This window comes from Egretta garzetta, unplaced genomic scaffold (genome assembly GCF_000687185.1).
Source record: "Egretta garzetta isolate BGI_Z169 unplaced genomic scaffold, ASM68718v1 scaffold220, whole genome shotgun sequence".
Classification (NCBI taxonomy): Eukaryota; Metazoa; Chordata; class Aves; order Pelecaniformes; family Ardeidae; genus Egretta; species Egretta garzetta.
The window spans coordinates 6,603,856-6,622,731 of NW_009258414.1; the positions used below are offsets into that span (position 1 = coordinate 6,603,856).

At 38.8% G+C, this 18,876-nt stretch overlaps 1 protein-coding gene across 1 annotated transcript; it reads right to left on the reverse strand.

Moving 5' to 3' along the window:
* Nucleotides 1-1,856: 1,856 nt before the first annotated feature.
* APOOL (apolipoprotein O like) lies at nt 1,857-13,913 on the reverse strand. The gene is made up of 9 exons (XM_035898868.1): nt 13,800-13,913; nt 12,955-13,059; nt 12,225-12,344; nt 10,610-10,664; nt 9,621-9,719; nt 8,446-8,537; nt 6,730-6,816; nt 4,059-4,215; nt 1,857-2,294 (listed from the first exon to the last, which is right to left on the reverse strand). The coding sequence occupies exons 1-9, from the start codon at nt 13,800-13,802 to the stop codon at nt 2,197-2,199; spliced, it is 816 nt and encodes a 271-aa protein (XP_035754761.1). The 5' UTR covers nt 13,803-13,913; the 3' UTR covers nt 1,857-2,196.
* Between the last annotated feature and the right edge of the window lie 4,963 nt (nt 13,914-18,876).

Consider the following 18,876-nt stretch of genomic DNA (forward strand, 5'->3'; position numbering starts at 1 on the left):
AAGTGGCATTTAAACACACAAGAAGCACGCAGAACAAGAAGTTGTTTCCATTCACCTTTGTGAAAGAGGCAAACAACAACAAATGACTTTGCAATGAAAAAAAAAGTGACTTGTTTATACAAGCATTAAAGATAATGCTATTCGTATGTTATAACAACCACCTTTTTAAGGGTAGTCAGACCAACAAGAAGTTGCACTTCATTCCAGACCTGAGAGAGAAAAGACCAAGAAGCCTCTGCAAACCCCATCCGTCTCATTCTTCTTTTAGATCAATGAACATCTGAGCCGAAGTATAGAGATATGTTTACATTTTCAAATATCCTTTGTGAAGTGACATTTATTAACAAGCTTGGCACAGAGAAACCTCATTGTGAGAAGACACTGACAAATCTCATGTTCTCAGTGTCTCGCTAATGACACTGACGATGAGTGAATTCTCACTGCTTATCGGTAGTGAGAAACAAAACTTTCAGTGAACAGAATCATGTAAGTCAACAATACAAACTGGGATATAAGAAAATACCTGATTAAATTATACTTCACAGAGTATGTATTGTAAGGATTATTCCTTCCCTTCTTCCCTCCCCCTTATCCGTAATACTTTCCAAAGATTTGTAAGCAGATTCATCTTAGCTTCTAGTACTGTACATATCCACATCTTCTGGGCTGGACTGACCATGGTCCATAAGTTTTGGATCAGGCTTGAATTTTGGTGTCTTCACCGTTCCTGTTAGGGATAGCAAGAAATTTAATTAAAAAATACATATATATTTGAGCTGTAGGAAAAAAAAAAAAGCTTATTGACACATTTTGAGAATTACTGTATTATCAAACACAAATGATCAAAATATGTACGTTCAAGTTAAAACTGTTCGATACACGATGATGAAGGCATGTTGTAATTATTAGTGTACAGCAGCAGATGGAAAGCAGGTCTTCCTTCTGCTCTAATACTTCAATACTACTTCCTGAAAACCGCAGGGCGAGAGAAGTAGCAACGATGCTTTGCCCTACACATGGAAAGGAAGGGAAAGTTTGGGACATGGAAGAAAAATCTCCAGTCTTTCTTCCCCCACTGCTCCCAGGAGCACAGCCTCCTCCCAAAACCATCTGAATCAGCATCTTCCCTGAAGCTGCTGCCAGATGGTAAGAACTCCAAACTAAGACAAACACTCTTACCTAGTTTCACTTCACGACTTCCAAAACCAGTGAACTAAGGTTACCAAAATGTTGAGGCCTCATACTCATCCTGAATGACAAGGGACAAAGACTGACATTTTTACTGATACCGTAACTCCAGAGGACCTAAGGGAATATAACAGCAGGTTTTCTAGGACTGTGCCTCCTACTACTAATCTGCTCCTTTTCCTGCTACATCAGTTGGTTTACTAAAGGGTGCCATGTTCTCCCGAAAGCTCTGCCCTGATGCATTCTATATAAATTCAAACAGTACCGGTTTCATGGATTAAGCAATTTGCATACAGTTCTTCAAAGTATAAGAAGTAGGTGAAAACTAATTGTCTATAAAGGATGTTTTAGAGATCAGTTGTGTGGTTTTTCCCAACTAAAGTGGCATTTAAACACACAAGAAGCACGCAGAACAAGAAGTTGTTTCCATTCACCTTTGTGAAAGAGGCAAACAACAACAAATGACTTTGCAATGAAAAAAAAAGTGACTTGTTTATACAAGCATTAAAGATAATGCTATTCGTATGTTATAACAACCACCTTTTTAAGGGTAGTCAGACCAACAAGAAGTTGCACTTCATTCCAGACCTGAGAGAGAAAAGACCAAGAAGCCTCTGCAAACCCCATCCATCTCATTCTCCTTTTAGATCAATGAACATCTGAGCCGAAGTATAGAGATATGTTTACATTTTCAAATATCCTTTGTGAAGTGACATTTATTAACAAGCTTGGCACAGAGAAACCTCATTGTGAGAAGACACTGACAAATCTCATGTTCTCAGTGTCTCGCTAATGACACTGACGATGAGTGAATTCTCACTGCTTATCGGTAGTGAGAAACAAAACTTTCAGTGAACAGAATCATGTAAGTCAACAATACAAACTGGGATATAAGAAAATACCTGATTAAATTATACTTCACAGAGTATGTATTGTAAGGATTATTCCTTCCCTTCTTCCCTCCCCCTTATCCGTAATACTTTCCAAAGATTTGTAAGCAGATTCATCTTAGCTTCTAGTACTGTACATATCCACATCTTCTGGGCTGGACTGACCATGGTCCATAAGTTTTGGATCAGGCTTGAATTTTGGTGTCTTCACCGTTCCTGTTAGGGATAGCAAGAAATTTAATTAAAAAATACATATATATTTGAGCTGTAGGAAAAAAAAAAAAGCTTATTGACACATTTTGAGAATTACTGTATTATCAAACACAAATGATCAAAATATGTACGTTCAAGTTAAAACTGTTCGATACACGATGATGAAGGCATGTTGTAATTATTAGTGTACAGCAGCAGATGGAAAGCAGGTCTTCCTTCTGCTCTAATACTTCAATACTACTTCCTGAAAACCGCAGGGCGAGAGAAGTAGCAACGATGCTTTGCCCTACACATGGAAAGGAAGGGAAAGTTTGGGACATGGAAGAAAAATCTCCAGTCTTTCTTCCCCCACTGCTCCCAGGAGCACAGCCTCCTCCCAAAACCATCTGAATCAGCATCTTCCCTGAAGCTGCTGCCAGATGGTAAGAACTCCAAACTAAGACAAACACTCTTACCTAGTTTCACTTCACGACTTCCAAAACCAGTGAACTAAGGTTACTAAAATGTTGAGGCCTCATACTCATCCTGAATGACAAGGGACAAAGACTGACATATTTACTGATACCGTAACTCCAGAGGACCTAAGGGAATATAACAGCAGGTTTTCTAGGACTGTGCCTCCTACTACTAATCTGCTCCTTTTCCTGCTACATCAGTTGGTTTACTAAAGGGTGCCATGTTCTCCCGAAAGCTCTGCCCTGTCTGGACTAGTGAAAATAAACATCTCTGACAACACAGATTAATTTAGAGCATGGACATTTTTGGGTGTATTAGGGACATGAAGTAATGCCACCCATGAAAGCAAAGACAGAAGATATCTATATACATAAAACCTTTTAAGGCAGTCTGGCCTGAAGTGAATGTGAAAACAGATCAAAGCATTCCACAAAGTAAATCAGAAAAAATACAAGCGCAAAGCAAAGAAAGATGTGAATGTATATTATAGTGAAAATAAAGGAAAAAAGAATTAAAAACCCCATCCAAATACTCTCTGCTTGCTTTCCAGAAAAAAACAGTTCTGGTAAAGAACACAGGAAAAAACTAAGCAAGTTTAAGTGATGAGCAAAATTTGGTAATTGGCCCTACAAAATGTAACAATATTTTAAACCAAACTTAGTTCTCCTTTAATAATTAATTCCACTATTGCTCTTAGCAATTGGCCTATCAAAATATTTGTAGGTTAAATATGGTGATCTAGTTGATTCTCCACTTAAGATGCACAAAGAACATAATTGCAAAAACCCTAGCAAAATAAAATCCATTGCTTCACTTGTCGATTACACACTCCTCTTTTACCAATACTTGAAGATGTAGAACCCATACAGAGAAATGAACAGCAATTCAAATTAGCTGTTTTCACAAAAATCCAGCAGGAATCCTTTAAATTACACTTATGGTATTCTGACACAGAAGGATAACTTAAAGTAGGTGTTTAACAGAAGTGCTTGATGGTATCATCTCATTGCTAACAACATGGGATATGGTCCACACCATATGGAATAAAAGAAAACATTATTGAGAAAGAACAACAAATTTCTAAGAATTCTGATCCTGCGACAGGGGTCCACAGTGAGGAAATTATCACCTCCCTGAGGCTCTGAAGTATATATTAAATGGCACTGTGTACCATATATTCTCAAGAATAATATGCTATGACAGTCTGCTCCATTTTAAAGCAAGGGTAACTACAAAATTAAATCAAGTAATTCAGAATTTGCCTTGGATTTGCAAGCTGCCCTGAGATTACACTTGAAATTTTTAATTCACCTGATGAAGGCACTGGATCTTTATTACTCCAAGACTCTACTGGAGAAGATTCTGTTCTGTTAAATGATCTTGACTCAATAGCAGACTCAGGTTTTGTACTAGAAATGTCTTTCTTTTTCTTATCTTCTTGCGTAACCGATTTTGACTCTTGCTGCAGCTGTGAACCAAACATTAATAAAAAAAAATGCACATGGGTATATGCTTAATACATTATTGCAAAATAAAGCTTTCAAGTCTGAAAGCTTACCTGTTTTCAGATATGACATCATACAATGATATTCAACTAGTAATTTTAAAGTCAGCTGCATGAAAGGGACACAGCTGGAAAAAACAAAATGCATGAAAGAACCCCACAGTTCAGACAAAATAACTTCAAATTCACACGTAAGGAAGTTTACTTTGTCACGGGTGTATACTTAAGTCTGATACCGTGCTTTTACCTGAGACCCTCAAAGTACTTCACAAGGAAGTCACTGTTCATTTACAGATGAGGAACCTATAGTCTTACACAAGACTGAAGTAGCATTTAGTTTTTACATGTACTGTCTGCTGTGAGAGGGACCCCACACTGGAGCAGGGGAAGAGTGTGAGGATGAAGGGGAGGCAGAGACAGCGTATGATGAACTGACCACAACCCCCATTCCCAGTCCCCCTGCCCTGCTTGAGGGGAGGAGGGAGAAAAATTGGGAGTGAAGTTCAGCCCAGGAAGAAGGGAAGGGTGGGGCAAAGGTGCTTGTAAGATTTGGTTTTATTTCTTGTTATCCTACTCCGATTTTGATTGTTAATAAATTAAATTCATTTCATAGAATCATAGAATCATAGAATGTTTTGGGTTGGAAGGGACCCCTAGAGATCATCTAGTCCAACCCCCTGCAGGAGCAGGGACACCTTTAACCACATCAGGTTGCTCAGAGCCCCGTCCAACCTGGCCTTGAATGTTCCCAGGGATGGGGCCTCCACCCCCTCTCTGGGCAACCTGTTCCAGTGTTTCACCACCCTCACTGTAAAGAATTTCTTCCTTATATCTTATATCCTTATATCCTTATATACCTTATATAAACCTACCCTGGTTTAGTTTAAAACCATTACCCCTTGTCCTGTCACAGCTGGCCCTACTAAAAAGATTTTCCCCCTCTTTCCTATAGGCCCCCTTTAGGTATTGAAAGGCCGTAATCAGGTCTCCCCGCAGCCTTCTCTTCTCCAGGCTGAACAAGCCCAACTCCCTCAGCCTGGTCTCATAGGAGAGGTGCTCCAGCCCGCCTTTCCCCAAGTATTGCTGAGTGATCTCCCTGTCCTTATCTTGACCCACGAGCCTTTTGTTGCATCTTTCTCTGCCTGTCCAGCTGAAGAGTGCGAGCGATAGGGCCTGCTTGGTGGGCACCTGGCTTCCAGCCAGGGTCATTCCACCACAACTTACTGCCCTTAAGTAACAGAAAATGGAAAGATAAATCATGGTAACTCGCTAGTAATAAAAAATAGTATATTGGTTTGGGAACAGGCTTCATTCAGGGAAAAAAATAAAGTTAACAGAAACTGTCTTTACCACAATTCTTGTTTCACTATCATTTTCACCTCATTTATCTGAATCTCGCTATCAAAATTCTGAATTCCATTTGCGCTCCTCAGTGGAAATAAAAGGTGAGGACTGCATACAAATGATCATCATCAATTTAAACCAAAATACTTCTGAATATTAATGTGACCGAGAAACTTTCATTTGCCTTAAAAAGAGGGAAAAAAAAATCACTGTGCAAAGCTGAAATTTTACTCAGGGAAGTACTACTTTTGTCAGGGGCTTTTAAATTTTCACTGGAGAAAAACCCTTTCAGGTTGCAGGAACAACATGTTTAATTAACCCAAATTCCATATGTAATTTACAGGAGGTTAATATTCCCGTCTATGTAGTACTGGCAAGGCCTCAGCTAGTATACTATGTCCTGTTTTGACCACCTCACTTCGAAAAAAAAAAAACCAACACCACAAACCACACACAAAACCCTCTACAAACAGACAAATGAGAAAACTAGAGAAAGCTCAGAGGAGAACAGAATTACGTAAGAGTTAGAAAGTCTGTTCTAGAAGAAAAGGTTGTACTAGGGAGCAGATAATGTCAAAAACCATGATACATTTTCCCTGTGTAATAGGTCAATATAAAGAGGTTACTGACCATTTATTCGCTATGGTTGCAATGAGGACAGGACAAGAAAAAAAGAATATATCAGACACAGACAATTTATGTCACAGGGTAATTAAAACAGACTACCTGGAAGGGCTGTGGAATTCCCTCCACCAGTAAGCTAGTTATACCTACTGTAATTCTATGTGCCTTTATTTTAAATTCAGTGGCCTGCTTAGGACCAAAGCTTGAATAAGAATGGATTATTTTTATCCAGATCAAAAATGAGCTATAAGAGAAACTCAGTCTTCTCTTGTGCATCCTGCATGTATTGTGAGACTACATAGGGGATCTCAAGATCTACTGGTCTGAAAGGTGTTACAAATATGACATTTATTAAACACTCAAGTTACAAAAGTACCAGAGGGCTTTTTGTGCCTCACTTAACACAATTAGTGATCTTAAACAGTATCAGCAGAATTGTACTTGACCTTCTAATTTACTTTTTTCTCCCTCTGAATTTATGAGTTGCAGTCATTACTTCAGAAAGCTTACCTTGGTGACGTCTTCCTTTTTTGCCCATAGCGATCGCACAGCTTCGTAAGTTAGATGGCTTGCAGAAAGTAACTTTTTCCCTGTCACCTGTTTTTTTTTAGAAAAATGTAATTTAATGACACAGACCATTCAAATGAAATGCATCTTATTTGCATGAGGACATGCTTGACCCCATACTAAAACATTTCAATCATCTGCTTTTCAAAATCTAATGCATAGATCTTATGCATCAAGCAAACATCCACCTACTACTCAAAATGAAATCAAAACCTGATCAGCAAACAGTGTTTTGGCAATGTCAGCACAATAAACTGGAACAGCAGTTTTAAAGGATCCAAACTTGTCTCACTATGCTGGAAAAGATCAAAGCCAGTAACACAGAAGGAAAAAGCCCCAAAAGATGACCTGGCCCATGTCAGAGAGCAGTGCTTTGCTTTATAACGTCCAAATCCTTCAGTCTATTTTCAAAAAGGAGTTTTATAATACTACAGTAGCTGTGGAGTACCTTTACAAACGCTCTGTAGAAACAGAATACCTCACAGCTGCAACCACAAAAAACTCTGCAAAAGGTGATAACGTAAGTAGGTAAGAAACAAGATTTAGCTTCCTGAGATAGGTCATAATGTACAGCGTAGCATTCCTATTAATGTCTCCATCTTCTGACCCTGACACTGAAGTCTTACGATAAGCCAAGAAATTCCATAGGCTCTTGGGAAACTATAATCCACATTGATTTGCATATAAGAAAAACCCCAACGTATCAGTTTAGCAATGTAAGATTGCCCACAGATTTTAAGCACAGTATAGGTCTCTGTGATATCTTCCTAAGTATTCTGGAAGCATAAAATGACCAAACAAAATCACCCCATTAAAATTACTAACAGTAACAACTGATGCATCATGATGGAAAGCTAAAGAGATCCAACAGAGTTTTCGATCAGATTTCCGGATAACGTTCCATAAATCTTTCTGTCAAAACAGAAATCTGATCATTTAACTAAAAGACTGGCAAGTCCTAGAGCCAAACACAACTAACTAAACTAAGTTTCCCTAGCTCATCAATTGAGCACAGAAGTGCAGTTTTGAAACTATAAATCCAAAGTTTGTCGAGGAACTATGAAGAATTCTTATGAAGCACTATGTGCTTTTCTAAATAGGGAAACACTGGAAAACTATAGAGAACGATATACATACTATCTATCCTGCTTTTCAATTCACTGTTTGTGTAGAAAAGCACTGCGTGCAAACAATTCTTGCAGACAAAATATTAAGTGTAGTTCTGCTTTTCTATAGTTCTGCTTTTCTAATAAACAGCTAAGACCTATTCTAATCAGGCAGACAACTGCAAGATGACAGTAACTGGAAAACAAGGAATTCTAACAAAAGATGCAATTGTACAGCATCTCAAATTGCACATCTATCAAGTTTGGCAAGGCTTTATTTTTTATTTACTTGTATTTCAGCAAGATAAAATAACCTCCATTTATTTGAGAAATGAGGATTAAAAAAGGAGAGGGTATACAACTGCATTTTTCAATTCAGTCGTTTTATTAATTTTTTTATAGTTATGCAATTAACACCTGCAATGCATTTTATGTTTTAATTAAGATGTATGTGAATTCTGACTCCTAGTCCCATGGCACTTAATTCGAGTGAAATGAGAATGCTATAACTAAATTCACTGTTAATTCAATATTAAAATACAGTTAAACTTACCTTAGCAATTACCACTGACTGAGCTGGGTAACAAACAGAAATCCCTAAAGTAGTAAGTCCCAACGGATAAGCAATTTTCTTAAATCTAGAACCTGTATAAAGCCAAGTATTTCAAATCATTAGACACCGATGAAATGTAAAGCTAAGCAGTTGTATCAATTAAATGTGATGGTTTAACCCCTAACCATGCTTACATCAAACTTATTCCCATAATGGCTGGAGGAGAGAATACAGAGTGTGATTATACTTTAGTACAGTCATGTTTGCAGCAGGAGATACCGATATTCTGAATGCTGGTTTCTTGAATGAGAAATAATCCCAAACGAGATTTTCCAATACTGTGAAAAATGAGAAGAACATCTGTGTCATTTAGGAGCTGCTGCGGTTCTTCACTAGCTCCGTGCACACTCTCTTGAGGGCACAGATTGCAGAACCTGGAGCAGCCCGGTGCCTGGAAACCCGTGCCTCTTTGTTCAAGCATGAGAATGGCTGGGCCAGGCTCAGGATCCTGTTTGTTGACAAGGAGCTCGAGTCTTTTACTTTAAATCTGTCAAGAAGGCGGCTTTTACTAAGCTGCCAATATTTTCATTAACCCATTTGCTTTGTGAATACTCAGATAGCACACACTCAGGTATTACAGATTAACATTTTCTGAACAGTATCTTCTAGCAGTTTAAGTGTCATTCTACTATTTATCTCGAAAGGAGAGGGGGCTGTATCTATCAGATTATCCTTTTGGCTTCAAAGCTGCTGAAATCATGCCTTCCAATGTGTATTCTCCTGCACCTGTGTAGCCAAATACCAACATTCTTTAGCTTCTTACCTCTAAATTCCCTTAGTTTTCACTTTACTCAGTAACCTTACCTATTAATTTGTCTCCCATTTCCTCCCATACACACGTTGCTTCTGAACAAACTCAAAACAAGTGCTCTACTTTGAACTTCTATTGATTCCACCATGAAGCATGACTATACAATCCTGCTCTATCTATTAGGTCTTAGCCAGCTTCTGAAAGAAATATTTAATAATATCCCTTCAATTTAGCAGGAAGGATTTTTTTTTTAATACTAGTTACATAGGTTTTGCCTGTGTTTCAGAAAAATCTTTTGACCATTAAAATTACTACATGCTACATATTCAATGCACCAATAATGAGAACAAGCAAAATTCCCTACCTTTTTTTGCCAGCACTATGCCAGCTAAGCCTGATATTGTAATGACACCAACTTTGGGAAGAAATTCTGGTGGTGGATTCTTCAGGTAAACATAAGCATCTTAGAATTAAAAAAAAAAAAAAAAAAAAAAGAAAAAAGTGTAACAATTCAATATTAATTCCTGTATTTTATTTCCCACGTAAGAAATGAAGATGGAAGTAAAATTATGAATACCCCAAACTGAAAAGAGTCCAAGACTGAATTTTTGTTAATGCATGAAGATGCCTTGTTTTCCAGGTGCACACTCTGCCGCCTGTGTTAGACAGAACCAGAATCACAGTCTTCAAAACACAGCAGCAAAGTTAACAATTTTTCTCCTTAGGTACTTTTTTATATTTTGTAAAATGTTAGTCCTTAATAAAGGAGAAGGAAAGCATAGCTTTAAGTTTTGATTTTACTGTGAGTTAGTATAGATTAAATGAGAAAACATGTATTTTGAAATCTCCCAATACACTATTTTTAAGGAAAATAACTTTTATAGTTTCTGATACTGAACTTGAATGGAAACACTGCTTGTAACTTGTGCTAGAATTAAGAAGTCTTTTTTATATTCAAGACAGGTTGTAGAATTTCCATCGCTGCAGATGTTCAAGACCTGGCTGGACAGAGATGTAAGCAACCTTTCTTTGGCCCTGCTTTAAGCAGGGAATCAGACTAGATGATCTATAGAGGTGCCATGATACCATGATTTTTAGAACACAACTAAAAATCAAAGGAATGAGAAATACTATTTAATTGGTTATTTCTCTCATTCGGGGACAAAAATGAAACTCCATAGTGAATTAACAGTGGTACCAGTTTTTTTCCCCTCATGCTGGTGGGAAGTATTCCAGTGCACTCCTCTTCCGCCCCTTCCCCCTGCAACTAGAATTTGCTGTTTCAACCATCTTTCTAAGTCACAAGGAGAAACAACAGAAAACGCTCAATTCAGAAATACATCACTTGCCTACCTTTTCCAAATTGAACTGAATCCATTATTCCATTTTTAACAAAGACAAAAGCATCCTACAACAAACACAAAAAAAGAAAACAAAATAACTGTAAAGTCTTTGCAAAAGTAGATGTTTTCAGTACAAAATCACTTGGTTGATATAAATGGCTCAGCACACTGAAACAAAGAAATACTCAATAACTTTAAAAAAACCAAACCAGATGAGTGAACTTCTACCGAGGCTGTGCTGAGATCTATCCCCTTTTTGACTAACATATTTATATTTTTAAAACCCCCATCCACATTTAATTTTAAAAAATCTCTTTAATATAGTAAGATCATTTTCAAACTTGACATCTCAGGGACGGAACTGTAGGGTAGCAAACTATCTGGATGCCAAATATATAACATAAAAAAATTCAATTATAAAATATGATCTCCTCTTCCCTAGAGAGACTCAACCAGTAAAAATGACTTTGTCTTTTAGTTTGTAAAAATGGTGCTCAGTTTTGCTGAAGATAAGCAATCCTGATTTGGTCTAAGATGCATGCTCAGCCAGTTTGCATTACTCCCTTCAAATTGGTCAATTTATTTAATGACAAGTTTTTCTTTATCCAGAAAAAAAACTTCTACTAGCCTATTATTAGTGTCATTGCCCTCAGACTGCTAAACAAATTGAGTAAATACACATTCTTTAGATTAATGAAAAAGAATGTAATCTTGAGTTATTTCACTGAAATAATTGGTTTGCAGCAACATAAAATTTGTACCACGAGAGGTCACTGCTAGTCAATCTCTGAAACACTTGATGACTAAGGGCATGAAAAAGTTGGATGGGAGATTTATAACTAAATTATTTCAGTTATGCAGTCACTGACAAAATTTTCACAGACCAAAGGTATCAAAATTCAGAGAAAATACTGGAAGACATATTGATTTCCTTGCCTTTTTCAAAAAATAGGCTCTATTTGGTTTGTAAGAGAAAAATGCAAGCATAAGATTGCTTATACTAACAACAGCCAGGGTAAAAAGCTGTCATTTACCAGCAGTTAAGAGCTGTGACAGGCACTGCATTTTCTTCTATGCCTAGAATATTCAATAACAGACTTGCGAGGTATTTTTGATGACTAGTTACTAATAGCCTGCTTTAACAGTTATATTGGATGCACTCAGTTACCTTTCCTGAAGTACTTAAATCAGGTCTTTTAGCCTGCCCTTTGGGAGCAGCTCGCTCTCTCCCTGTAGACTGCACCTGGAATTTCAGACTCCTGAACGCTCTCAAGTTCTGCTAGCAAGATGTTACCTATGTAACTCTTGCTGTAGAAGTTAACCAAGACATATTTCTGAACCTGACGATGTGGGTTGGCCTAGATCCAGTTTAGCATTGACTGAAAGGGCCCTCTTTGATCTCACTGCCTTTTGATTTGGAAAACAAGCAGAGCACACAGGTTCCCTGTTATAAGCACAGTAGAGAAATATGAGAGAAGCGTTCGTCTTTGCATCTTAAATCATAAGCGCATGCTAATACAAGGAGCTGCAAACAAAATCTCCAGGGGAAGTATGCTGTTTTTTCAGTGTTTTAGTCGAGTGCTGTCAGGAATTGTAGGAAACTGTGGATGCAGGTTATTTCTTACTTTGCACCATCCAATATAGCGGCCGGTTGTCTGCCTTACTGAAGAAAATTGCTTCTGCAAGTGACTGGGCTGTTCTTCAATGTATTTCGATCTCAGAGGTGGTGGACAGTAAATTGGAAGCTGGAAAGAAAAGAATAACTGTACTGCAGGGAGAGTTTTGTATACTGATTAGTATTTATGCTGAACAGTGGTTTTCAAGGCTGCAAATCCTTAGTGTTCCCATTACAGCAAACAAAACCTCTGTATTGAATTAGGTTCTTCTATATTTACAAACTTACACAAGCGTGACTACAGGTTAGTTCTTTAGAAATGAAAACTGAAAGTATTGTCTAGGTTCTAAGAAGCAGAATTACTGAGTAGGATAAAAATACCTTTTATTCATAAAAAGCACGAGCAAGAATAGTTGGAAGATGCATACATGTATTCCTAGAAACTGTACAATAGAGAAAGACTTATTATCAGTAAGCATTACATTCTTTTACTTTTCCTGGCTTCAGTCTGGAAATAACGCAATCATGAAAATGAGATACAACTTTACTAACTTCCTATTGTAACACTTCACGTTTTATTTGTGCTATAGTGGTCATTTATTCAGGAGGTGATTTTTATTATCACATATTACATAGCTATATATTTAATTTACTGGGTAATATAATTAAATGGAAAGAGATAGTATTCTGCAGATTCTTCTAGTATTATTTTAAAGACTGACAATCGGTAAGATTCTTACCTGATTTGGCTTCACCAGCTGACCTTTTGATTCCTTTTCTGTTGCTGCATACACAGTACTACATGCAAATGGCAGACCAGAAGAAAGAGCTGCCAGCTTTGCCACCTGGGACAGACATGAAAAAAAGGAAGACTTAATGCAGAAATAAAAATTCCACTCCAGTAAAATCTGGACTTTCCTATTGTGTTGTGCTTGATCAAATACGGGATTAAAGAAGTGACGTTTAAAACCTTTATAAAACCATATGCCTTTTAGGAACCTCTTCTGTCTTAGGCAGAGATTTTCTCAAATTACGATGGTAAAAAAAAAGCTAGAGATCATTGACAACAATAGTTATGTCTAAAATATCAGGGAGAATTTTGTGTTCAAGGCTACGTTGATGCTTCCATCATCCCTTAAGGTAAATGACGTTCTAATCTATTCAACATAGAGGTACTCCAAGCCTCTTATTTCAGCAAATGACTCTCTTGTTTCAGTAAAACGCACCTCAGTTTTATTTACAGGAATTCTCCATGACATCAGACAAAACGTCATCTCCTTTCCAACCCAGAGAACGGTTTGACTATTGTCTGTTTGGAATAACTGCATGTCGACAACAAATGAAAACACATAGCAATAACTGGAATTAAGAATCACCTACTTAACCTTTTGAACCACATATGTTACAATGTAAGTTACAGAAATACAGGTTTGGTCATGAGAGTTTGATGCCTACTCAGAACACTAATTTGGAAAAAAACACCAGATATTACACAAAGTTTAAACTCAAATGCAGCCTCACATGAATATTTTTAAATGATTGCTTAAGATTCCAGTCAGGGCTGGCATTAAGCATGCTGGCGTACCATATATTAAAAACCTTGCCACAACATGTTGAAGCATCTGCAGCTTTGGAGGTTATGGTTTCTTCTGTATCAGTAAAGACTCTTCAGTTCTGTTCTTCACCTGAAGCGTTTTTGAAACTTTAAAAATGTGAAAACAAGTATGAAAAATGTTCCCAGGATCTGCATAGAGATGATGGTGGTAGAGTGCCAGAAAAATAGAAAAGCAGGGGAAAAAAAGCCAACTTGATTTTGGGAAATACACTAAATCTCTAGTATAAAACTCTACTACACCCTCATTGTTATCTCAGCTTTCACTTGGAAGTATCCTCTCAAGGGAGCAGGATTTACTCCATAGCATTTAGTTATAATAATGAAAACACAATGAACACAAAGAAATGCAAAAGCATCACCCTGAATTAGCTCAGGTTCGTGAGACATCAACGACAACAAACCACCATCGCTTCTAAAGCAAACTCTGCAATCGTCACCGCAGAACTTTCAGATCGTCCAATCTCAGCGAAATACAAAGCTGCTGGAGAACAAAGGAGGGCACCGCAATGATGAGAGGGCTGTTAGGAGAGAAGGGGCAAGCAATGCCAAGAGCTGAAAGCTGTAGGATAAAGCTAAAAATTATTCTTCAGTTGCATTTTTTGGCTTGAGGGGCGGGTTACTTAAGGTTTCTCTACACTAATGGTCTTTAGTAATATAAAGCGGTCCTGCTCCTGACACACAGCCAATGTGCCCCTCCCCTCTCCTTGGAGCATAAAACCTTGTCAGCATAATCATCGCACCACCCTAAAAGTCTGCTAGTGGCTACCACTTACTTCATGCTTTTCTTCAATATAGAAACGGTAAGAAAATGTGTAGGACTGAGCCCATTCTGCTTTGAGGAACAGAACCCCAGCACTTTTTCCTCTTCAGGCCAGGCTGATGTTACAACATTTCTGTAACACAGCTGGCAGCATCAAAAAGCCCCACAACTCCAGCATAGCTAGGCTAGCAAATCTCAGCTGGCAAAGTCAATGCTGCAGACACAACCACGTCGGCCAGCATGTCCTATTCTTTTAATTTACACAAGTGACACCCCAAAATACCTTCCCTTCGCAGATGGACATGAAGTATAACCGGCCTGGGGGGCAGTGATACGGAACTGCTAGACACGGCCAAGAGATGGAAGCGCTCGCCCCATCGGGAGCCCCAGCTGGGGGAGCCAGCAGGGGGGCAGGGACTGAGCGAGCTCCTCTTCCCGCAGAGGCCGGCAGGCGGGCAGTGGCTCCGAGGCAGGGCGCTGGGAGAGCTGCTGCCCCTTTCCTCACCTGGGAGGGAGGGTTTGCACGCACCGTACCTGCACACCGGTGCAGGAGCAGACACTTGGCAAGTCAGGGCGACGACGACACATCTGGATTTGGAGCGGGGCAGGGGGGAGACACCAAAAACCACATTACTGAAGAAAAGAACTGGTTTTTCCCATCTTGACCTAGCTATGCTGGCAAGCACGGACATGGTCAGAAGGAAGACGGAGGTGATACCACTTTCCTGAAATCTAGAGAGAAAAAGTCCTACATACATAACAACACAGCCGCGCTGAGACCACGGGTGTCGACCAGCACTGTGAAAAAATTCAGTCACATGGTGACAAAAAGTTTAGCATAGGAGAGCTGTAGCCACAAAAGCTAACACACTTAGTACAACTCGGGTTACGACTGCTACGCTGAGGAGTACTCGGCATTTTTCCTTTCAGTGCCTAACATGACAACCTCAACAGGAGAAATCACCAGGAGGCTCTCTTGACTCAGCTGTGTGCCGGCACAGAACAGCTCTCCTAGTGCTGAACAGCCCCAGGATACTGAAAACAGGTGGGAGAGGATGGCAATAATCAAAATATGAACCAATTAACACAGTAACTGTCTTTCTGATAACATTGCTCACAGCAAAATGCCAGTCTGAGCTACAGAAGATTATCTGTAAAGGGACACCCACCCTCAAAGAAAAGTCTGTATTTTTAAAGCATTAAAGGAAACTTTTTAAAATGCATCATAATTCAGATAGCCTATTTCAGTACATGATGCTACCAAGACAACATACATAGAAGGAAAATAAAATTTAGAAGTGGGAAACCATGAAAAAGTTACATGGTTCACTTAACAAATTTGATTCATTTGGTTTAGAAATTCACAACCGAGTTTATTGTGCTAAATGTAAAGGAGAAAGCTATACCAGGAATGATGAAAGCAGCCCAATTCCTGACTGGCAGTAATTGCTTTACTTTTGGACGCCTGAAGACAAATGCATAAATGTTTAAAAATCCAAGTCAATAGCTGTACTATCTAACACTTGCGCTGGCACAATTACTCCAAGAAAGTTTCACTCTCTTCTATTGAAATCATAAAGAATGAAGGTGAAAGAAAAGCAACGTCACCTTGATGACATAGAAGAGGCTTCACTACATTGAGTCATCTATCCTCCTATCTAATGGCTAGGTATATTAAAAATACTTCAATTAGCTAAGTTGCTTCTTACCATTAAAATTATTTTATTAAAATTACTTCAAAGGACATTATGTATTAAACAAGGACAATCACCTATTGTTCAGCTAAAGAATTAAAAGGTATTTTACCTATGAAATCTTCTAGAAGAAGTTACTGAGAATTAAGAAATGGCAGGATCATGCAGTTATATCAAAGACTAGGAAAGAAGTGTGGAAAAACACACCTGCAACAAATTCAAGCCATAAAAATCTGCTGGAATTACAGTCAACCAGTAGAACGACTCCAGAACGTCAGTCTGTAACTGATTCAAACAAAAAAATAAACTTTCTCTTTAATGAATTCAGGAGATATTTTAATTTACTTTTTTTTTTTTTTTTTCAGTGGAGAGAGTTAAGTCAACACCTGCTCTGCATTTCACTACAAGTTCTGCTTTTACCTGAATTAATGCTCTGACCTAAGCCCCATGAAACTAACACACGAGAATCACTCTGTCCCTTAATGGCAACAGATCTAAACTGCAGCAGTTTATAAAAGCCGTGAGCCCAGACGACATCTTCTGGAGATGAATTCAGTATGACCACAGCCCTAAATATCACCAGAATTACAGATACTAGAAATTACCAGCCGTCATATGCTCGGGATGGGGGGAAGGTCAATGGCAAGAGACACAAGATTTCCAGCTACGCCACTGCCATCCCACTGCAACGCGTACCACCAGCAGGTTGGGTTTGGTTATCTCAAAGCACTGACCAGTGTGGACTAACAGACACGGCGGTCTTTTTGATGAAAAGACTGAATAGCAATTATTTGCTGAAGAAATTATATGCTCTTTAGCAGAAAATTGTTACAGCTGTATCTTAGTAGTAGAACCAGAGTAAAACTAAGCGAAATATAATAATAATAACACTGTCAAATGTACCTGGATAATTTTGGCTTTAAGTCTTTGCATTTCAAGCAATCTACTTCAACTGTCAGAATCTTATCAAAGATACAGATTCTGTAAAACAAAAAGTCAGAGCTCCATCACTACAAAGAATTCACCATCTTCAACTCAAAAGCTGCAGAAGACAAACTAAAGCATAATAAACCCACGTATTTAGTTTATGCTAATCTCCAAGACATTAAGTATTGTTTCTCCCTGAAACTGCAAATTCTGTACACTTGCTTCAAGAACTGGAGCACAAAAACTTGCCCTGAAGGTAGGAACAAGCCTCAAAACAGATAATCAAAGGAGTAGGCTATAGACAAAAACCTGATGCCTGTATATATATGTATATAAAAACACATGTGCCTTCTCTATCACAAAATCAGAATCTACTAGTCAGACTGAAACAAGATTAAAATTTTATCAGCTACTGCATGTCATAATTTTCAGTGGAGAGCTGTTACTCAAACAGTAAGAAGCACGGGTTTACAGTTTTCTGCTACCACTTAGATGTCTTGAGGTAGAACAGAAAACCGCCTCGGATCCTTTGGATTTTATTTTTCCCAGAAGTTACATGAGACGTGACAACTGTCAGAAGTTTCTAGGGCAAATCCAGTATTTTAATTTGGATATGTATTTATAAGTCTCTAATGACAATTACTAAAACCCCACACGAGTGGAACAGAGCATCCTTCCACTTCAACTCAACTTACTGACGCTCCACAGACTTGGTTTTAATGTTTGTCTGCCAGATGGCAACCCATGGAGAGTGAAAACTTCAGAAGAATAAAACGCCATTAATTTTTCATAGCAAATCATGAAGGACACACACAAAGTTACGTCACTTCACCAAAGGCACAGAATAGTTCTGATCTACGTACTAAACTACACTACGTCAAGCTCAGGTAGCCATACAGCAAAGCCAAATGGTTTCTTCTTTCAGGTACTTGTCCCATAAGAAGCTCAGGTAAAACGCTTCATTTTCATTCCTTCAGCTGTCCTCGTTTGCATCATCTTTTTCTCTGCAGATATATACACATTTTAAATGCTTGGCAAAAGCAAATACGAAGATTCATGTGAGAGCAACCTATTCATCAATTTTGACTTTGAAAACTGGAAAACCTGTCTAGATATTTGAGAGAAAGCCCAGCTCTCCACAGGCACGTTTTTCCCTGTTTTAAAGACACTATATTATCTCTACAACTAAAGATATTTTAGATACTTGTGACCCTGTTAGTTCATAACGGCGTGACTTTAACAGCCTTGTTTTAGTGATGCATAACGCTACTACGCTTTACAGCGCTACTACCAAACCAGTGCCGTCACACCTCATCTCCCGAGGAAGGAGTGGAAGGCGCCTCAGAAGCTGCAAGTAGATGGAGAACAACCAGAAGCCAGACGCTTCTTTGATTCCCTGCTGTACAGTTTAACCGCTCTCTTGAACCAGCTCTTTCTCCCTCAAGTCCTACAAGGGAGAAAGCAACCCCGAGACCTCTTACTTCCCTGCGCCTCCTCCACCTGAACGCTCGGTTCCGGCCGACGGGCCGTCCCCCCTCCCAGAACCGACCCATTCCCCCGTGCCGCAGCAGAGCAGTCGTGCTCTGGGGAAGGGCCGCGCACGGCATCACCCCGGCGCGCTGGGCCTGGGCCTGCCCGCTCCCCGCGCACCCCCCGCGCTCAGCGA